Genomic DNA, 23568 nt, shown 5'->3' on the forward strand with positions numbered 1-23568 from the left:
GAGAGTTTTTGTGAGAACTGATTTTTTAAAATATTGGTTGCATGGCACTGATGGGGAACCTCATTTTTGCACTGGTTACGGGAAGTGGAGAAGAGATTTTAGTATAGTATAAGCCAAATTTTAGTTCAAGTAAGTGTGAACTGTTTTTATGATTAAATATGGAATAATTTACAGATGGAGAGTCCTGTTAAGTACAGATGAAAGAGAAATCTAAAGAACTGTAATATAGAAGAGATTGAAGAGGCAATAATAAACAGGATTGGATATTTATATGGATAAAAAGAATATTCAGTGTTATAATAGTTATTGCTAATAAAAATTTTGCAAGGGATATAAAACTGCATGCTTCAGAGTTTAAAACAGCCTAACTGTTAGAGATTAAGATGAGATTTTTGTGGGAGGTAGATTATCCTATATATGTACTTTTCTCTGAGGCATCTGATGATTGCCACTGATGGGACAGGATACTGGGCTAAAGGGACTGCAGATCTGATAAAAACACTCTGCTCTTATGTAAGGGAGTCAATTGCCATATATATTTTTCACTAAACCATTTTCACATTTCTACCACAATGGCCCCCATTCATGGAACAACTTCAATGAATGGATCCACTGAGGCCACGACCTTCCTTGGAAATCGTTCCTCAAAACTCACCTCTGCCATACCACCACAATATATTAGCCAGCTAATTAGTGCTTGTTAGACGATGCAGTTTATATTAATTATTATCATAAAAAAATTTTGATTCTATGTTTTATCCATCTTCTTATATGTCTGGACAACACCCAGCACACTATGACTACTATCATAACATAAATAATTATTATTAGTAGTAGTAATAATAAATAATAACAAAACGGGGATGCTATCTGCAGGTGTTGGTGGACTCCTCAAGACTCTTTACCTCTCACAATAGACTCAGGGGGAGATAACCACTGACTTGGCTCCAGGTAATGAGTTTCTGTGTGTCTATGGAAAAGAAGGCTGATCTTTTGTCTCTGAGGCTATCAGGTACTCAAATGCAGATATTAGATAGTTTATTGAGCTATAAATAAGTGTTCAGTGTAGTAATAATTCTACTGATTATGCAAAAATATAAGAATGCATCAGGTGTATTAAAGAGCCTTGACATAAGCAGTGTTTCAGATAAATGAGTTATTCCCCTTATGCTCCATGAAATAGCACCCCTGTATATTTTTGCTCAAAATATTATGAAAATGGAAACACTGTACATACTACTGACACTACTAAGGGGCAATGAAAAAGGCTGAGATTGTCAAAGCTGCCTAGGAGATTTGGATGCACATTAAAATGAATGAGAATTAGGCATTCATATAATCTAGGCATCTTTGAAAATGTGAGCCCTTGATTTGAGCAACTTCCCAGCTTCCAAACTCTTCAACTTTCATAGTATTCCTACTTCAAACTATGCATAAACCGTTGCTTACTTTGTATGGTGGCTGCCCACAGTTTAGATTAAGATCATTTACTCGACTATAATTTTAAAACATCCAATTTAAAAAGTATAGAAAAGAAAGTTAACTATTAAGATTATTTCTAGTATTAAAGTAGTCAGTCTTCAACTGAGAATAGCAATAATTTTCTGGAAAGGTTCCATTCTACTGCAGGAGACTAAGGAGGGCAACCATGCATCCAGAGTGGATCCTGCCGGGGCTGATCTGACAGGCATTAGGAAGAAGAAGAAAAAATGATCAATGTCCAGTTAAAGTACAGTAAGAGACGGACCTGAAAAGGGAAGACATAACCCACTTTGTCTGGAAACTTCACAACCCATCATAGTCTCTAGCCAAATTAGCTCCTTGTTTGAAAGAGGAAGGTACTTTTAATGGGCTTTGAAAATTAATTATTTGGCATGTTCTGAAAGATCAATCTTTAAAGGACATTTCTAATTAGCTAAAGAAATCTCCTGGAAGAACAGATTTAAATATGAATTCTGTAACTGGCCATTTCTGATATCTGGGTTTTTACTTGGATAAAACAGCAAGAGACTAATTCAGCCTTGGAGCTAGGTATTTCAGCTCAGCTCACTGGCTTTTAATGAAATCGAAATAGACACAAGTAATTGCTTTTTACCAAGCATCTGAATAAATGAGTGGTTGGGGTTATTTGTACTCAGTTTATTGATTAACCATTTATTTTCCTTTCTGCATTCTTAGTCGTATTGTTGGTCAGAAATACTGAAGGCCAGATTCTGCCACTCTTAACTGCAATGAGCCAGTACCATACTCTTCAAATTATCCCTCTGAAATCAGTGGTACTCCTAATACTGAATGTGAGGAAGGGTATCAGAATCTGGCCCCTACACTTTAACACTTCTCAAAAGTAAAATATATTTTGTTGTAATATATAAGAGCTAGAACCTCCAGGTAATTGATCGATAAATGCATTGAGCCTTAATTAACAAGGCATTATCCCAACAAAATCAGGCCAGTTACAATACAGTAGCTGAACAAATCAGGAAATCAGGACTGCGCAAAGTATTTGATTTCTGCTTGAATATATAAGGATTTGATCATAATCCCTTGATCACGTGTGGATGAGGCCCCTGTACATCAGAGCTTCCACACAGAAAGGGAAGAGTCAGCTGTTTTCATAGCAGCTTTTCATCCCTTGCAGAGTTCTGTGGTCTGCATGCTGGGGCAGCGTGGGAGTAAATGAGAGGGAGTAGGAGTTGGCAGGATGGAGGCTGAGCCAATGAGTCATGCAGCATCTCTCTGCCAGCTCTGCAAAGGTGTAAATATAATACAGCTTAGGATAATACAGACACTGGTAGTCTCAGGGGCAGGCATCAGCTAGGGAAGCCCTGATAGCATGGTACCATTTCCATCTGGGAGCAGTAAAGGCAGTTTTTAGGGATACAAAGCCAGCTGTGGCCTGTGGATTGAATTGATCTTTGAGGTGCAAACCCCACCCCTTCCATGGGCACAATAATCTGACAGGACTCTTTGCAGAGATTTCCTCCACTGTAGCCATCCTGCTGCCTGGTTTTCCCACCATAGTGGGTAGTTCAGTCCCTGATTGATTTTTAAAACCTATTTTGTTTTTACAAGATGGTTTATGCTTTGGTGTTAATTACACAGGTCACACATAAGGCTCTCCAGGCCATTTTATTAGAAAATTAGAGGAAAGCATTAAACTTCATTAGCAGAAAAGCAGTCCTGAGTTCAAGGAGAGAAAGAGTTTATCCTGGAAAGTGAGACATTGTTTCATAGGAAATGAATGTAATAAAGCAAACTAAAGCCTTCAGGGATTGTTCGCCAAAATATATAGACTGCTCAGCACAGTAGAAAAGTTCCATCTGGTTCCCTTGATGGGATAAGTTACTCTGCCTCCACCAGTGTTCATCTATTCATGAAATGAGAGGGCCTATCACCCTTTAAATATCACTGCTGATTGAAATCTTCGAAAGAGTCAAAGAAACCTACTGTATATTATTTTTAAAGGGAAGATTTTGCCAACTGTATTTGTTCAAACAAACCTTTTTAAGGAGTGGTTGCACGTATGTGCATGTGCAGTTTTTCATGCACACGTAAAAATATACACTATTATTTCTAAATGAAGTTTGTAAATCTTTCCTTTTATTGGGCCCAATCCTAAAAGTGCTGAGATGCATTAACTGCCACTGAATTCAATGGGGATTGATGGCGCTCAACCTCTCATAGAACCAGGCCCTTACAGTGTTAGGAAATGGGTTTTTTTGTTTACAACGCTGGACACAGTTGGAGCTTTTTGATTGCCTGACAGAAGTATAGCACCCATGTCAAATAATGTAAATACTGAAGTCTAGGAGCCTGAACTGACTTAAATGGGCTTTGGATCAGTCTCTAACTCTTTTTCTTTCTATTATTCAAGGGAATTTATTTCTGATACTTGAGGTAGCACATTTCACATAGTTCAGGTCTATTTAAGAAGTGTCAATTGAGGAACAGCTACTCCATGCAAATAATAAATGATGATGCAAAATTTATTTTAATTATATTAAATTTAATTAAATTCACTATATTAAATGTTGACTGTTTATACTAATCCTCTCAATAAAGTGACACATGAAAATCATTCATTTAGATAAACATTTTACACAGAGATTGAAGCGTCTCTTTTAAAAAAATTATCCAGTGCTCAGCCAATTGTTTAATAATAAAAAATTAACCTTACTATCTGTTTTCTCCATAAAATTGAAACTGCTTGGATACCAGTATATTCTCTCCAAGAAATGCAAGATTCCTTTTGAATATCATGCATTTAGCTAACTAATAATACAGTGAAGGCATTTTCCCTACTGTTCTATAAATGTCATAATATTCCATCATAGGTGCATGATTTAGTTTCTATGGAAACTAAAGAAAAGTATTTGGTCTACCAGTGTCTTTTCTTCAGTATAAATAAGTGTTATTTTCCTCCCTTTTTCTTAGGTGCCTATCCAAGACTCTCCCTGAGCTTTAAGTTGAAGAGAAATATTGGATACTTTATTCTTCAGACCTACATGCCCTCAATACTGATTACCATTTTATCATGGGTGTCATTCTGGATCAATTATGATGCATCAGCAGCGAGAGTTGCCCTTGGTATGTGATAAGGATGAGTCGGACATTAAAATGTCAAACTAAATGTAGCTTTCAGAAGTTGTTAAAGACTGCAACATGTCATTATTTTCATATTCCAAGCTCACTTATGCCAAAATCATGTCATTCTGTATTGAGTCAATAGTGGTTTGTTCTCTTCTCAATGCAGGAATGTAACTATAATTAAATCTCTAACATGAGTTCCTCGTATAGAGCCCAGTCTTGCTCTCGTCAGATTCAGTGGCATGTTACCAGTGATTTCAGCAGTGGCAGATTCCAGGATCATGCACCAACAGCCTGAGTCTCAGCTCGGTTCATGCTTAGCACAGCTGAGTGGGAGGGAAGGAAAGTGGCTCCAAGCTACCTTTCCACACAGACCCCAGATCTTGAGGCTGGGCAGGGACCAAGCTACCCCTCAGCTGAAGTGCAAGGGCTATTGTAACTTACATGGCAGAAATTGTCCTCAAGAACCATTCTGCTGCTCAGCATGTAGGATACTCCAGCTACCACGCCTGCTGGGCCTTCCCACTCTCCCAATGTCCAGTATGCAGGTGGCACCAACTTTACGCCATCTCCGGATGCACTTTCAGAGCAGTTTTAAGTCCCCTTTGCCCCTACTTTGTCGTACCAGAGTGAGACAATGAGGATGTAACATGGGTTGACAATCTGGCCCTAACATTTTCAGATTAAAGTTTCCTTTAGGTTAGTGACAGTGGTTTCAAAAGATCCCATACATTATATTTCAATTATTACTGAGGTATCCCCTCCCTATTATTATAGCCTCCTTTTAAAGGTCAGTGGAGAGGAGACGCATTCCCAGCGAGCCTACCAATATCTCAGTTTTAAGCCCCAGTGAGAGCTGTGGTACTGAATAAACAGAAATAACTAGACAGAAGTGACCAAGCCATACTGCACTCTTGCTACTAGCCCATGCAGTTATCTTCGTGGGGCATCTGGAAAGAGAGAGCACTGTGCAGGGCTGCTGGCCTATTGTATTGGTTTGTTTCATTGGTTTTGTTTTTGAAAAGATTGCCCCGCTTTTATGAGTTCTACCCCAATTTAGAGGCAGGGACTAGTTTTTTTCCTTGTGTTTGTACAGCTCCTAGTGCAGTGGGGTCCTAGTCCATGTCTGGGGCTCCTAAGTGCTACAGTAATACAAATTATAAATAACAATCAGTCAGCTACACCCAAAGGTCACAAGAGTCCCTTTGGTCTCTCTCCCACTGACTCAGATTCCCCTTCAGAGGCCAGAGATCAGTCTGGTAAGTACTCCTGAGAAAGCAGCCAACTATCTAATCACATGTGTTATTATTCAGTATGCCACCCAGTAGGCTATCCTTTTGTGCTCCATAACATTCAAGACTATGAGCCTGATGCTCTATTACCCTGTACATTGTGTAGTCATTTACACTAGAGCAAAATGATCTGAAATACGAGTGATAGTGTTTTACACTCATTCTGCACTGGTGTAAATAACTACAGAAGAGACGGTATTATGGAGTATCAGTCCCTATAGCTTAAGTGTTTGCTAGGGAAGGGATTCACTGAAAAATCCTTGTTGACTAAGAAAAAGCTTTGCTTTTTGACTTCTGCAAGAGGCCTGTGTTCTCCTAAAGATTAAGATCTTCTGGTTAAGCCTCTGAGGATATGTCTACACTGAATTAAACACACATGGAGAGCCTGTGTCAGCTGACTCAGGATCCCGGCTCATGGACTCTGGGCCTGTAAAATTGTGGTATAGATGTTTGGGCGCAGGCTGGAGCTTGGGCTCTGGGACCCTCCCCCATCACAAGATCCCTGAGCTCAAGTTCCGGCCCAAGCATGAACGTCTACATCACAATGTTTCATCCCTGTAAATCGAGCCCTGCAAGTCCAAGTCAGCAGCTGTGGGCCAGCCGTAGGTGATTAATTGCAGTGTAGACATACCCTGAGGGACGATTGGTAAACAGTTTAATAAGATGTTCCAGGATACGCTGAAGAAATTTATAAATGCCAGTGCCTGACACAGGGATCAGTTTGATCTCAGCCTGGTTTGAACTTCCAATATTAATGCATTGAGCCAAATTCTGCTCTTATTTGCCCTTGTGTGGTGCCATTGACTTCCCCCCAAGTATTTTTAAGCTATTGCAAGCTGATGAAGGAAATTTCCCAAAACAGAATAGAAAACTAAAACTTGATCTGCTAAAACTTGTAAGATGCCTACTGTTCTATTTCTTTGTTTAGGAATTACAACTGTGCTGACTATGACAACAATCAACACTCATCTTCGGGAGACTTTGCCTAAAATTCCGTATGTTAAAGCCATTGACATGTATCTTATGGGCTGCTTTGTATTTGTCTTCTTGGCCTTACTTGAATACGCCTTTGTCAATTACATCTTCTTTGGAAAAGGCCCTCAAAGGCAGAAGAAACTCGCAGAAAAGACAGCGAAGGCAAACACTGAACGCTCAAAATTTGAAGGCAACAGGGTAGGATTCTTTAATCTACTAAATGTAATACAGTGACTTGTTCTATTACAAAAATCAAACAAACAATAAAGAAACACAAACCAAAATCCTGTCTCCCTTTTCATGCAAGGAGTTTGTGGGCACAATTTTTCATTTATCCATCTGCGTGCATGTTTGCATCTATAAAGAGGTTTTTAGACATCTAAATAACATAAATTGTGCCCACAAATGAACATGGGTGCAAAAAGGGAGGTAAGTTTAGTGCTGGTCTGAAAACCAAGGCCATACATTCAAAGAGTATGATTGTGATTTGTATTGTACCTTGTGCCTGCACAAGGAAATAAGGAGAAATAAGAATCCCTTCAAATACCATTGGTCTGGACATGCCCACTTACTGCCTTCTCCTGAAGCAGGTGGGTAGGCAGGGGCAGGATATAGGTGATGCGTTGCTATCACCCGTGAATTCTTTGGCCAGCACAGCTGAGCCAGTGTGTGTGGTGTCATTATTTACTGCTGCCGTTGGCCAGCAGCGAATTATTACTCCTCACCCCTGGAGGCTGTGGGCAAGTTGCAAGGGAACTGTATCTCAAATGGCTGACTGAAGCCCAGTGCATCCTGTGGCTGTTGGTGGGTGGTGCATATAGGCACAGTCTAATTCTGTAATAGTGTTCCTAAGTAGATCGTCCCCATAGTTATCTTCTAAGGAAAGAAGGCTTTGGAGGAAGGTTTGTCTGTGAATGAGTGACAAAACATGAAATCCCAATTGTACCTTTCTTACTCACACTGTATCATATCTTACTCTGTGAGTTATCTCATTGACTTCAAAACCGGATGCTGAGAGCTAGACAGTGGCAAAATCTAATGCACTTGTGCAGGGGAGTAATGTCCACTGCGTGGCCACGCTGTTTTGGCCCATATCATGGTTGCAGGAGGAGATCAAGAACTGCATGCACCATGATCCACTCCATAAGCAAGTGGGTGGTGATATGGCCCCAACACCTCATGTGCCTGCCAGGGGACAACGGGGAGGGGAGGAGTGTGCTGCACTCTGTAAAGCAGATTACTCCTGTTCCTTAAGTGCAAGAGGGAGCACCAGAGGAACTTTGCCTGAGAGGTGTCTCTTAGGTACATTTCCTCCTTGAGCAGTGCAATTTACACATCACCCATTGCTGAGGGCTGTGCCTAAGATCACAATCTAACCTGAAAAGAGTAAATGCAAGCTTGTGTATGTTACTGTTGTTACAAACAACATCCCAATGTTAAACACTCGAGTGTCATGATGGCAAGAGGTACCAGGAGTCTACAGCAGTGTCTCATTGGTGAATACAGTGCACTGGTATGGCCCAGACTCAGCTGAGTTCTAGGGCAGCGTGGAGGCTGGAAATTCCATTTCAAATCAGGACAAAACCTGTACATTTTGAAATTCCCCACAGAAGAACATTTTTGGGGAAAAAATCATTTCCAGTTACTGAAAGTGTTTCACTTAAAAAACGTTTCACTTTGATTTTGGCAATTTAATTTTATATATTATATTAAAAATAGAAATAGTTATTTCCCAAAATGTGATCATTTCCACTTTCAACATTGTCAGCACTTCTTTTCTGTTGTTCTCCAGAACAAACTTTCAATGAGGTTGATACGATTTTGTGAAGCATTGTGATTCGATGGAATTACATTTTCCCTGAAAAATGGTTCTGTTTAAGTTTTTCTGACCAACTCTACTGTATTTTCTACCACCCGTATCATTACAAATGACCACACTTACAAATTATCTCTTTCTCAGTAGCAGTATAATGTAAAATAATTGCAATGTATGCTTTATGACTCTGGGGCTATACATCATTCTAAATGTGTCAGAGAACTGTGCTTTATTATCTGGAGCTCATTCCTACTAAAACACTTTTTAAACTAATGAACTCATTGTAGTCTGACCATATTATGCAGCCAAGACTTTATCACAGTTGGCAAGCATTGTTTAGGATTAAGCTAGCATGGAGTATGAATTTTCTCTCACCAAAAGACAGAGATGGAAAGTTAGAGTGTCACAATGAAGGCAGTAGTTGAGGTTTAGATGGAATCTGATAATTCAGTTGTGTACAATTCTTCCAATCCAATCTGTCTGTCAAATATAATCCATTTAAATGATTTAAGTCATTCAGTCTAAGTATTTTAAATGAGACCAATATCTATCTCCCCATGGCTCACTCTTCTTCTGCACTGATATCAATGAGTCCTCCCCCACTGCAACTTGAGACCATTGCTTATCTGTCATCTGCCACCATTGAGAACAGACTAGCTCCATTCTCCCTGGAATGCCCCTTCAGGTAGTTGAAGGCCACTATCAAATCCCCCTCGCCCCCACACACTCTTCTCTTCTGTAGAGTAAATAAGCCTAGTTCCCTCAGCCTCTTCTCATAAATCATGTGCTCCAGCCCCCTAATCATTTCTGTTGCCCTCCACTGGACTCTCTCCAGTTTGTTCACATCCTTCCTGTAGCGGGGGGCCCAAAACTGGAAACAATACTCCAAATGAGGCCTCACCAGTACCAAATAGAGGGGAATAATCACTTCCCTTGATCTGCTGGCAGTGCTCCTAGTAATGCAGCCCAATATGCCATTAGCCTTCTTGGCAACAAGGGCATACTGTTGACTCATTCAGCTTTTTGTCTACAGTAACCTCCAGGTCCTTTTCTGCAGAACTGCTGCCTACCCAGTCGGTCTCCAGTCTGTAGCAGTGCATGGAATTCTTCCGTCCCAAGTGCAGGACTCTGCACTTGTCCTTTTTGAACTGCATCAGATTTCTTTGGTCCAATCCTCCAATTTATCTAGCTCACTCTGTATCCTATCCCTACCCTCTAGTGTATCTACCACTCACCCCATCTTAGTGCCCTTGCAAACTTCCTGAGAGTGCAATTCACTCCATCCTCCAGATCATTAATGAAAATGTTGACGCAAATTGGCCCCAGGACTGACCTCTGGGCACTCCGCTTGTTACTGGCTGCCAACTAGATATAGAGCTGTTGATCACTACCTGGTAAGCCCAATGATCTAGCCAACCTTTTATCCACCTTATAGTCCATTCATCCAACCCATACTTCTTTAACTTGCTGACAAGAATACAGTGAGAGACCATATCAAAAGCTTTGCTAAAGTCAAGGTATATCATGTCCACCACTTTCCCCAAATCCACAGTGCCAGTCATCTTATCATAGAAGGCAATCAGGTTAGTCAGGCATGGCTTGCCCTTGGAGAGTCCATGTTGACTGTTACTGATCACCTTCCTCTCTTCCAAGAAATCCTCTGTTTTCCATTTTTGTCAAAATAGAAAGGAAGAAAGTCTAGTGACAGAACAACATAACAGTTATATGAAAATCAGAATTCAAGACCTCAGCTTCATTCCATGCTCTCAGGCAAGAGGGCCTGCAAATATTGTGGGAGATGTACACCTGCCTGGAAAGGAGAACCTGAACTTTCACTAGTAATTCCTCCAGCTAACCCAAGAAACTGCCACTGATCGGCTTTTGCTTCTATCAGGCCTTTTCTGGGTGGAGGAAGAAGAGAGAGAATTATTGAAGGAAAACTTCGAAGACACCTTGAGTGGAGGAAAGAAAGTTACAACTCCTGCAATGCACATGTTCAATGCTGTTTCACTTTATTGGTACAGAAAATAAAGACATGGGGCTTGTTTGTGGCTGTGCAGAGTCATCAGATGTGGTTCCATGAGGATTCCCCAGTCTGGGAGAATCTTCAGAGGATGTACTGATGCTGCCCCACATGCCTTGGCTCCTGCCACAGGGTGTGTGTGTGAGAGGAACAGGGAATGAGCACTGCATTCCTACTCCTCCCCAGCCACCAGAACAACCTTAAACTGACAGTTGCCTGCCCCAGGATCAGGGCAATAGAGGTAGTATAATGCTACTTGGGTGCCTACAGCTCCAAGCTGCACTGAACACAGCTCAGCTAGGGCCCAAGATCAGGGCTACAAAATTTCAAGCAACTGGAAAAAGAAAATGCTATAATAATAATAATAATAATAATATCAGTCTCTGAAAACTGTCTGTGTATCTTATTTATTATAAAATAGAAAGATGTAACTTGCAGTCTAGAGGCAGAGCAACTTCCTGGTCAGGATCTGAGTTTGATCCCTTGATCTTAAAGTAAAAGAGATGGACATGCTATTGAGGCAGTGTATTTATCTCTTGGGCAAAGGGAGCAGGAGGAGGAAGGGAAATGTCACATTACTTTCACTAGCAAACCTTCCAGCCATTGAAAACAGTACTATCACCATGTAGGATGCTTATACTGTGGCTCAGCTTTTAAATTTCATAGGACTAAAATCTGACATACAAGCAACTGGCCTTGGTTGCAAATATTCCATTTAGAATGTGTTGCAAAAGGGCTTTGCATGTGACCCCACAACCAGAATATTTTCAATAATAGAAAGAGTCCTATGTACTGAACTCCACTGGTTTGGGAGTTTTTTACTTGATGATTAAATTTGAAAAGTGGCTGTTGTTCAGGCTCAGTAACTAAATTTCATAATGGCTTTGTTGACATTGTACTATGTCAGAAGGTCTTGCATTTGAAAAGCTGAAACTGTGTGACATAGTTATTTCCACACTGGTCACACTGCCACAGACGTGCATCTCAAATGTCATGCTTTTAGGCAGTTTCTCTGATTTGTTCCTGATATGCTGTCACCAAGTCATGCTGTGTTTGGGAGTGCTATACATGCTGTGGCAATACTGTCTGTCTGTTCCATTCCCAGCAGTTGTTGCTTCCCTTCCCACTCTGCCAATCTTTTATGGGCAGAGAGAGAGAGAAAGAGCAATAGCTCCAATCAAAAAATAAAGGAATGTTCTTGGGACCATGGGACCGCATGAACAGTGCTGCCACATTTTAGGGAGAACAAAGGGCAAAAAGGAGAAACAATGGGGGTGGATGGAATATTCCATACTATACTCTACATATCAACATCAAAAGCTGCATGGCGACAGGAATGACTGATGCACAGACACAGTCAAATGGAAATTGGCATTTGTGTTTTTCCCTGTTGGAAGTGTGTCAAACTGCTGTTAACATTTCTTATCTATATTTAAATAATAATAATAATAATTAATAATGAAAAAAATGCCTATACAAGGCTCTAAGCAACCTAAAACATAATTAGAACTGGTTGAAAATTGGCCTTTTCGTCTTGCAAGAAATTCTAATATTTCAACATTTGTTTTCATCTAGAATTGGGACAAAAAGTCTAAATATCAAACTTTTTATGGAATGGAAAGTCCCAAAAAATTTTTATCCAGAAATGCCAAAATATTTTGCCTTCAGATCAGTTCAACATTGAAGTGTGTTCACATAAGCTGCCATGGTGCCTCATGGGAGTTGTAGTTCAAGTGCCTTATGACCTCACTCTTTATTTATTCAATGTGTTCCTCAGCTGAACTAGATCTCTTATGATGATCTGAGATCATTGGATTCCCATAATGCCGCACAGTGGTTTGAACTGAAGGAGATATAGTCCAGCCAGGGAGCCAGGCCCATAAAGGAGAATGGAGGTACCTGAACTACAGCTCCTACAAGGCACCACAGCAGCTCAGGAAGACAAAGATTAATGTCAAACTGACCTGAAACAAAAAATTTAAATCCAGTTGCTGAAAACGAAATATTTCTTTTCAGTTTTCCTGATTGGAAACAATAAAACAAATGGCAAAATTAAAATTTCCTGTAGAAAATTTCAGTTTTGTAGAAACATTTTTTGTTGAAAAATTTTCATTGGAAAATTCCCAAACAGCTGTAAAAGTTGTAAAAGGTGGTTCCCAAGTCTGAGAGCCTTAAAATCTGCAGTCTGTTTGTCTATTAAAAGAATGTAAAAAATGATCTTGTGAACACACAAGTTGTGATGCTTGTAATTATTATTCTTCCATCTAGAAGTTTCAATTATGGAGATGACATCCATTAGGACTTCCAAATCATAGGCTTTGTTGATAATACAATGATCGGTGCCACTCAGAAACTCTAAGAGAGTAAATATTTATAAGAGGGTCACTAAGGAAAACTATCATACTGATGTTATTCACACCTTCTTCACTCCTTCCTTTAATAAAATTAAGCAAGTTTATTAATTTCCTAGCCAAAATAGAAGGAAATTCTTACTGCATCACATTTATATCAAATTACATTCACTATTTAAAAATATAAGCTTAGCCATTAACAGAAAAATAATCCTACATTGTGTGCCGTGTTCCAACTATGTATGATCAATTTTAATTCCAGCAAAGAGCTGCTATGTGAGAACATGTGGACAAGAAACACAGAGCAGCTTAAGAGGTGATATCAGAGAGATACTTAACAGTACATTATTTATGGATTAAAAGATGATAGAAAAGAAGCCATTGCATCTGGTCACTTGAGTTAACTGACCACTTCTGCATCTTATTTGTAAATTATGTCATCCATTTTGCTTTATTGCTACCTTGAAAGTTTCCTACCTCTTGAGACCTCTTGCAGGTTTTATGTAGGCTTAGCAGGATTTTGTTTAACTCAATATATGTCGGTAAACGTTGATTTCAGCTGACACCTTGAAATAGACCCAAAAATATTGACTGATAATGGTTGGCACGAGTGCAGTCCCCCCCGCCTCACACCTGGAGTGATCAGGTATTACTGGCCCTGGGGCAGTGCAGGGAACCCTCTGCAGCCCCACTGTCATGGCCCCTCACTCCCGTGACAGCTGGGCTCCACGGGGTTCCCTGCACTGCCACAGTGCTAATGATGCCCTGCAGGCACACGGTGCGGGGAAGGCGGTGCTCCTGGCAGGGCAGAGCAGAGACCCCACCCCCAGCAATGGCCGTGAGGAGGAAGACAAGTTCTCATCCACAGGGGAGGCAACCCCACTGCTGAATGGCTCTTGCCCAGAGACGGAATCATTCAGCAGCAGGTTGAACGCCCCCACGGCTGGGTGTCTCTGTCCCCACCCTTAATTTCCAGTAACAATAAAAATGAAAACTGTTAAAAATTGAATAAATGTGTTAAATAACCATCTATATTAATCGTCAAAATTCGGGGGGAAAATAAAAATTGAATTCTGCCAAGCTTAATTATAAGCTCACCTCTCTCAAACCTGTAAGTACCATCCCACCCCAGTTGCAGTTACTGGACAACAACGTGGGTTGCTCCTTCCCCATGTGATCTAGTTTCTGCAGTACTACCAATTTAGGAATTAAAAGAAACCTATCTCAAAACCTTGGTAGGCTGGCTCATATTGGGGGACAGCTCCCCAAAGTAATAAAGTAATCACACAACACCAAAATTCGTATCTTTCAATAAAATATTTGCCTCAGTATTTGTGGCATTCTTGTATTTATGGAAGAACATCCACAAAAGGATAAGTAACCTACATTTGTTTTTTGTAAAAATATATTCCCTTAGAACTTGATTGCCATGATTACACAATTATACGGTTCTGTATTTATTCTAAAGGTCATGTGGTTGGGGTGGCTTGACAGGAGGGAGGGGTCTCCTGAGCACAATGTAGAGATGCCTATGTTCTGCTTTAACTTGTACCCCTCAATTCAATTTCAATTATGCTATGCAGTATGTTTCTTTTGAATAATGCTTTTCTGCACTATCAGTCTGAAATTTGAGTGCTCTAGAACCATTTCTCTGCTAATGCTGCAGTTCCCACATTTTTGGAACAGGATGCTGGTGTAACCCATTGTGATACAGGTCTTCATCTATGCTGATTCTCAGAGGAGATGTGTTGTTACAGCCCCTAGCTACAGAGTTTTAACTCAAGCTGTAGCCACTCATACATTCAACTCTGGAGTCTTATTTGGCATAGCACCTCCAGTACTACTTACGCGTATATCAGTTGCACCATTCATTCCCCTATGCTGAATTTTGCTCTGAAAATGAAATTATCTTGCTACTGTACACAAATGTGAAAGCAGTCTATTAAGGTTTGTATTTAGCTATATTATTCATTTTTCCTAGATTCCCTTTTTGTATTTTTTTTTAATTGTGAACGTGTGAGGAAATAGTACCAAGTTTTAAAAACATGTATCAAGATGGACACAGCAATTACTGTTGGAGAAAATGCCAGTATTGTAGCTCATGTGACATGGATGGTCAACAAGTTTGAAGACTCTTGCAACATTACAGTACTCTACACAAGTTAACTCTTAAGGCCTGATTCTCCATTGCCCTGCACCTTGTGTAGTCATTTACATCAGTGCAAACCGAGTACAAAGTATGTGTTAAACACTGCCATTCTGATCTGGTAGCATTTAACACCCATTTTGCACTGGCAAAAATGACTACACAAAAGTGCAGGGCAATGGGTGACTCTGCTCTTCATTTTCTTTTCAACATTATTTTGACAAACTTCATTTTTATTTGGTGGACAGTGACTGCAGTGTATTATCGTTTCATAGGCTTTTTCACTCTCTATAGTTTGTAATATTTTTAAATCCTTGACATGTTTCGCAATATGTTTGCAAACACTGAGCTTTTTCTTTCCCAATAATCAGGCTGAAATTAACATTTCAGAAAATTTCAGGAACATTTCAGGAAATGTATTCCCTTGTGTGTTCATCAGTATGAACAGTTGGGTCAAAGCAGCACTGAGAAAAAAGTTAACTTGCAGATTCAGTGGTGAGACTTCTTGAAAATGTCACTTCTGTTGTACTACAATTATAAAATATTTTTAAAGTTCCCAAAGACAGAATAGTGAATGATCTTTTTCTTAAAGCAAACTAGGTGTCTGTGGTTTGATTGCCATTTACACCTGAGCAAAGTGGCTGTAAAATGATACCTGATTTATGCTTTGCACAGGTGTAAATGACTACACTAAGGGTAAGGCTGGGGAGACTCAGGGAACTGGAATCCAGAATCCAGTTTCCACCATCTTATAATAATTTTAGTGTATTTCAAATTTTGGGGATAACCTACATGAGTAGAGTCACTTTAATGTAAAATAGAGCAAGATGACAACATCAGAGGCATCTTTTCATGCTGTTCTTAATGCTGCTGTTTACACACATATTATTCAGGATGAAAAAAGTGCCTATATTGCATTTTAAAAATAGGGATTTATGAACTACTAAACATAACTGTGGAGTGAATGAGCAGGCAAAATAGAATCACAGAACTATAGAATTATAGGACTGGAAGAGACCTTGGGAGATCATCTAGCCCAGTTTCCTGCACTTATGCAGGACTAAGTATTATCTAGATCATCCCTGAGAGGTGTTTGTCTAACCTACTCTTAAAAATCTCCAGTGATGGAGATTCCACAACCTCTCTAGGCAATTTATTCCAGTGCTTAACTACACTGACAGTTAGGAAGTTTTTCTTAAAGTCCAACCTAAACTGCCCTTGATGCAATTTAAGCTCATTGCTTCTTGTCCTATCTTCAGAGGTTAAGGAGAACAATTTTTCTCCCTCCTTCTTGTAACAACCTTTTCTGTACTTGAAAACTGTTATCATGTCCCCCCTCAGTATTCTCTTCTCCAAACAAAACAAACCCATTTTTTTCAATCTTCCTTCATAGGTCATGTTTTCTAGACCTTTAATCATTTTTGTTGCTCTTCTCTGGACTTTCTCCAATTTGTCCATATCTTTCCTGAAATGGACACAATCCTTCACTTGAGGCCTAATCAGCATGGAGTAGAGCGGAAGAATTACTTCTCGTGTCTTGCTTACAACACTCCTGCTAATACATCCCAGAATGATGTTTGCTTTTTTTGGAACAATGTTACACTGCTGACTCATATTTAGCTTGCGATCTACTATGATCCCCAGATCCCTTTCCACAGTACTCTTTTCTAAGGAGTCATTTCCTATTTTGTATGTGTGCAATTGATTGTTCCTTCCTAAGTGGAGTACTTTGCATTTGTCCTTATTGAATTTCTTCCTATATACTTCAGCCCATTCCTCCTTTTCCTCTTGTGGAGCACAGTGATTGACTTGTTAGGATAAGGTTTGATTTTAAAGAACCAAATTTATGGCATATGAAACAGAACTAAATGGACCTGAAATAATTCAGATACCACAAATTACCTACCAGTAAATTAAGCCTCATAGCAGTTCCCTACCATAATGAAGTGTTTCAAACTGGCTTTAAGGCTGAACTGAGCTGATTTAAAAAAAAAAAAAGAAAGAAAGAAGAAAAAAAAAAGCACTGTCTGAGAATCTTGATTACTGCAGGGTATTTAAAGACAGCTTTTTCCTTCCAGTTCTTCACCAAAATTACAATATAAAAACTTAGAGCCCCACAGTGATATGCTTGCCATATATTTGTTGTCTAGGATTAAACAAGAGATCTTGGTTTTTAGCAGATGTTTACATCTTACATCAGTGTTTTAGATCTGCAAAGTGCACTTATTCTTTAAACATTGCATATTACACTGAGTAGAGTTACTGATAAACTAGAAAGTATTCCTCCACATAACAAGGGTGAAACCAGAATGCCATTATATGCCTTACTTTGAGCCTCATCTTTAAATTTTACCACAAAAAACAAAACAAAACAAAAGCAATAAATATCATAGAAATGTAGAACTGGAAGAGGCCTTGATAGGTTATCTAGTTCAATCCTGTGCCCTGAGGGCAGGACTTAGTATTATCTAGACCATCCCTGACATGTGTTTGTCTAAATTTTTTTTAAAAACCTCCAGTGATGGAGATTCCATAACCTCCATAGGTAATTTGTTCCAAACCATAGTTATCTTGATGGGAAGCTTTTCCTAAATCTCCCTTGTTGCAATTTAAACTCCTTACTTCTTGTCCTATCCTCAGTGGTTAAGGAGAAAAATTTATCACGCTTCTCTTTATAACAACCTTTTACATATGTCACACTGTCTGGAGTGGTTCATGAGTGAGAGTACCGGTAGAGAATCTTGCCCAAATAGTACAATTCCATGCATTAATGAATCATTCAATATATGGTACCCTAGTGATATTATTAATTTGTATTATGGTAAAGTCTAGGGACCATAATCTTAGGTCTGGACTATATTGTTCTAGACACTGTACAAATACATAATAAAAAGACACTCCCTCTCCAGAGGAGTATGATACCTAAGTATCAAGCAAGAGACAACAAGTGGATACGTCAAACAGAGAGGGGAGCACACCAGCTGCCTAACCATTGTCAAGGTTTTTTGTAGAACATGACAAAGGAAAGTTTTATAGAGGAATTTGAAGGAGGACAACAATGTAATCTCTGGATGTCTACAGGGAACTCCTCCAATGCTTATGGAGAAGCATGGGAGAAAGCACAAAGGTCCTTGTTTGAAATGTTAATAAATGGATGATGACGGCAGAGCAGAGGCAGGAGCTGCATCTCAGTAATATATACGAGATCATAGTTGGTGTGGGGCTAGGCTATAAAGGCCTTAAAAATGGAGATGAGTATTTTTTGTTTGATGTGGTGGAGAAGTGGGAGCCAGTGGAGAGACGTAAAAAAAGAGTTGACATCATCAAAGCTGGGAGCCAGGAAAATAATCTTTGCTGCAGTGTTTTAAATAGATATAAGTGGGCAAGATTGCATTTGTCAAGGCTGGAGAGGAGGAGGTTGCACCAGTCACGATGCAAGATGTCGAAGACCTAGATTAGAGATTTGACTTTGTGGCTGGTAAGGAAACATCTTAGAGATGTTTTGCCAAAAATGGTATTTCAAATCACATTTACTATTCAGACAAAAATCAATTTGAATCAATCATTTTGTGAGACAACTATAAGTGGTAATTGTATGCAAAAGAGTTAGTTGTACTTTACAGCTCTTCTGAGTGTCTTTCACATCCCCTGGTGATTGCTTCACTCTATGGACCATGTTTAGCCTTAGCTACCTTGCATTCATTTTTGCAGAACTCAGCTCCATATACTTATACAAACAACAGATCCAGATTGTTACTGTGGAGAAATAAATGGAACTTCTTCACCCCCACTGAAACTTTTTAACCCTAGTGCTTCAGTTTAATTTGTTTATTATTATTTATAGACATCCATCTCTATAATACATTGGTGTCTACAGCACTTTGTTCTTTTATTTTCCTGATTTTCATTCTCAACATTATGTATTCTTATCCGGTCTGCATACAACGTCACAAAGCACTAGTGCAACCATGTCATAATTGTTTTCAGTGGGGAAAAAATAGGTTCTAGCATCTGTAACTCATGAAAGAAGAATCCATCATACAAGACTTTTTTAACAAGAATGAAATAAGCTAAAGATCCCTATACTAAGACACTTGTAATACATAATCCAAGACTTCCAAAGTACTTATCATATGGCCATGCAAGCTTTAGAACACCCCACATGGTGATAGGATCACTTCATCCATCGCTGAAGTGCAGCCACTTCCATAGTAGAAATGTTTAACTGCACAGAAAAGGATCACACAACAGTTTAGGATTGGGAGTAAAAAATAAGTACAGTTGAAATTGCAGGATAAATGTTAGGTGGATACATTTAATAACTAGAACTGGAAATTAGCCTGGACGCAGCGTTATTGAAATATTCTTATGCAAACTGGCATGGAGGGCCATGCAAAGTGAACTTAAGTGGCCCAAAATGGCCAGCAGAACATTTTTTATGTACAGAGGAGCTTTCCACTGGCAAAAATTTGGTGGAGGGTTGGAGCCAACTCCTGCACCAGCCTTGTCCCCACCTCCGGCATACAGGGAGGGAAGGGACAGACTGGGCATGAGGAGGTATATGGCAGAGTGGAATTCCATTATACTCAATTTTCCACTGATGTAAGCTCACTGAGGAACCTAAAGCCAGTGGCATTATTTAAAGCTGTTTCTCAAAAACTGTAATTGCCACTGGAGCTGGGAGGCATAGGAACAAGGAATTACAGTTGGCTCTTTGATATTTCCCCCGTTCCACTGCACTGACGTGGAACTGAGCATCTGACCCAGGATCTTTAATGACCATAAAGGATGAGAACCTTATTTCATGGTCATTCAAAAAGACAGCTCCTCCAAACAACCTGTCCTCCAACACCATGCTCATCACTGGCTCGGTACAGGTTCAAAGGAAAGAGTGCCACCTATTGACTCCATTCACTAGTTCCCCTTCCTGCATCACTTTGCTGTTGCTCATCCAAAGGGAAAGACCCTGCACTTGTGCATTGCCATGATTACAAAAATGCATAAGTGACTTAGGAATGGAGAGTTTAACGGAAAAGTTGTAAAGTAGCCCACTGTGGTTCCAAAGTGAAAAGCGTTCAAGATTCCCTAAGAAACACTTCAATAATCAAGGCAGAACTGTTGCTTAACCTTATGCATTTCATCAAACTCTATGGGTGCACTTTGTTTGTCTCGTAGTGGTAATAGTAAATCTAGTGTGGAAAAGCTATTCTAGTTTTATTTACTTTCCTACAGTGCAAGAACTGTCAGCATGATTCCCCTCCCCCTCTCAGCAGTGCAGATAAATTACTAAACTACACTTAAACCGCTAAAATTGAGTTTTTCTAATGGGGAAAAAAAAGTGTTGGACTGTGGTAAATAGACAGTTGTATATCATATGCTATTATTATGGTTACGACCCTCATCCAGCAAATCACGTAAGCATATGCCTAATTTTAAATATTTGGAGAGTATAATTTAATTTGATTTCAGTGTGGTTACTCACATGCTTAAAGTCAGACACATGCTTTGTTGGACTGAGGCTTATATGAACTCCAAGTCTGCTGATATATGAAAACAAGTTAGGAATACTAATGATATGAATTTCCTTTGGCAAACAAGGTGGATGCCCATGGAAACATTTTGCTGACGTCTCTTGAAATTCACAATGAAGTGGCAAGCAATGAGGTTACAACCAGCGTTACTGATGCTAGGAATTCAACAATATCCTTTGACAACTCAGGAATCCAGTACAGAAAACAAAGTTCACATAGGGAAAGCTTTGGAAGGCGTGCAATGGACAGAACAGTGCCCCACAGCAAGAAGAGCCATTTACGGAGGAGGTCTTCACAGCTAAAAATAAAAATTCCTGATCTAACGGATGTGAATGCCATAGACAGATGGTCACGGGTGGTGTTTCCATTCACATTTTCTCTTTTCAACTTAATTTACTGGCTATACTATGTTAATTGAATGACTGTACTTTTCTAAAAGACTTCAATAACAATAAGTGAAATATTGCTCTGCCTGTCGTTTATATATATACATATATATATATAAAATGAACTTTTATTATATATCAAATACACATGTATGTGTGTATACATATATTGTGGAAGTGTGTGTATATATATAGACACGTGCACAAAAGTGTACACTATACACACACACACACACACCATGTATATATACATTCTGAGGTTATGGACAATTCAACATAGAATGCACATCAAAAGAACTTTTTTAAATTGAAAGACAGGTGTCCTCAGAACAGTAAGCGTTGAGAAAATTGTGTATTGTATAATTTCACTGCAAAACTTTGACTGTCATAGACATTGTCAAACAGTTCAAATCAGTATTCATAAAAATGATGTTTGTAAAAGCTGCCCTACATGTTGAACATAAACTGACACAGTTTCATGGGTAAGTTTAAAATGTCATTTGTATTACATATCATCAGTTGCTTTCCTCAAGCCAAATTAATTTTCCTTGCTAATATTTCTGTTTTTATATTTTGTAATAGATTTTTTTCCTGTCAGTTTTCAGTGATGGCTTGCTTTCTCATCTGCAGTAAGTAAGCCTAATCATAGAAAGAGTTGCTCTAGTGTTTTGGAGAAATTCATGTTGATAATGTTTCCAAACATCCATCTTAAATATCCATAAGCAATGAAAGGAATTTTTGTAAGTACTATAATGTATAGTGTATTTTTTTCACTTGGGCTGGTTCCAGCTAACATGTCATTCTGAAAAACAAGCACATTTTTAGTGTAATTTAGTTAAGACTTCAACCACTGCCAATTTGTTCTGCATCTGTTATAGGTTTTAAAGCTCATTATTCTAGTGAAAGCATAAAGACATCTCAGGTTATTTGCTAATTCAACATGAAACCATCAAGCTATATTCTTTTTTAAACATGCATTCACATGATCAAACATTCTTATAACATTGTATGTTAATGTAAGATATATTTGCATAATATGCATATATATGTATATTTTATCAAGATTTTTCTTTTTGTGCTTGCTGTTGTGACCGCATGCTACGTCATATTTTTGTTTGTGATGTTACAACTTTTTATTATCTAGGCTTAAACAAATAGAGCACTTCTAATATTTCGATAACAGCATTTTCATATTTTATTTTGTACATATAGCATATGCACGTAAACTCATACAGCTAGTATGTTCCAGTCACAGATCATAAATGATAGCAAACAACATGTCTTGTTTCAGCATTAAACATGTTCAGGCATTTTCTTTATGCATATATGGCCACTTTTGTTTTCATTCCAGTTCATTCCCTCATCAGTATTTAGACTTTTTCAATCTAGTAGGTTCTAGTAGTAAAGATGCACCAGTTTTGGAGCTGTAAACCTAATTTACTATTTAACAAAACTAGATCTTTCTAAAAAAAGATATATTTTTTGTAAACACTGTTTCTATCACATAATCCATAAATAGAACCAAGTACAGTGGTAGATGTAAATCAAAAAAGAAGTTTAGGGCTGGATCCTGCCAGCTCTCTAGCTACAGAATTCCTATTAATGTCTATGGGAATTTGGCAGGTGTTGAGTTTCCAGTCTGGAGCACTATTTAGCAGCATTAGTGGAGGGAAAACATGTGGATATGCAACTGCCAAATAAGCAAAATGAGATACCGGAAAGGCTGCCTTTGATCCAAAGTATCCTATGTTTTCAATAATATCTGACTTGTTTGTAAAGTACAAGTAAGTTGTATTTGTGCTGCTACAATGTAAATTCTTAATTTCCATTTTAATCTGTTCCCAGGTACATAATTCTTCTGTAAAACTTTGTTCTCAACTGAAACTCAGCAAACAAACTTCGGCTGCAAGATTTTAGTCACAGTCTGAATCCTGGGCTGCTCTGTTTGCAATAATGTGCTGTCCCATACAAGTAGTTTGTGGCAAAGCTGCAATTTAACCCTCAGTTGCTGCTACTTAATAAAGTTAGACACATGCACAAGAGATCCTGGAATCAGAGCCTTAGTGCTCATGCATATTTGGTGACAGTGGATTTATACAGGGTGCCTGTCAGTGTGGTATTCAAACATAGATAAGCGTTGTCAACCACATAAGTCAAAGAGCTTCAAAGGAACCTTTACAGGTGGGCTAAAAGATCCAGTTTTTTAAAATTTCCCAACACAAATTTGTGTCCTAGAGCATAAGATACTTTGAGCTTTCTAACAACTCACATATTTGCATACTGACAATTAATTAATGAGCATATTTACAACACTGACATTACAATCCTTTAGACAATGCAAAAACTAAAAGTACATATTTTTAAAAGATTTTTTTTACCCTAAAACACATTCTGATTTAAAAACAAAACACCTATTTATCAATTTCCTTTTTTTTTTTTTTTTTTTAAAGAAACATTATAT

General features: G+C 38.8%; 1 protein-coding gene across 3 annotated transcripts in view; it reads left to right on the forward strand.

Moving 5' to 3' along the window:
• Nucleotides 1-22432, forward strand: part of GABRB3 (gamma-aminobutyric acid type A receptor subunit beta3) — a 127465-nt gene extending 105033 nt beyond the window's left edge. For all 3 annotated transcript variants that reach the window (XM_067559982.1, XM_067559984.1, XM_067559983.1), the window contains 3 exons: nucleotides 4435-4587; nucleotides 6808-7052; nucleotides 20789-22432. In XM_067559982.1, the coding sequence (XP_067416083.1) occupies nucleotides 4435-4587; nucleotides 6808-7052; nucleotides 20789-21139 (749 nt within the window). In that variant the 3' untranslated portion in view covers nucleotides 21140-22432. The remainder of the gene's footprint in view (nucleotides 1-4434; nucleotides 4588-6807; nucleotides 7053-20788) is intronic.
• The last annotated feature ends 1136 nt before the right edge of the window (nucleotides 22433-23568 follow it).

Source organism: Emydura macquarii, unplaced genomic scaffold (assembly GCF_026122565.2).
Source record: "Emydura macquarii macquarii isolate MOO-44397 ecotype Brisbane River unplaced genomic scaffold, CSIRO-AGI_Emac_v2 contig_2207, whole genome shotgun sequence".
Lineage (NCBI taxonomy): Eukaryota > Metazoa > Chordata > Testudines > Chelidae > Emydura > Emydura macquarii.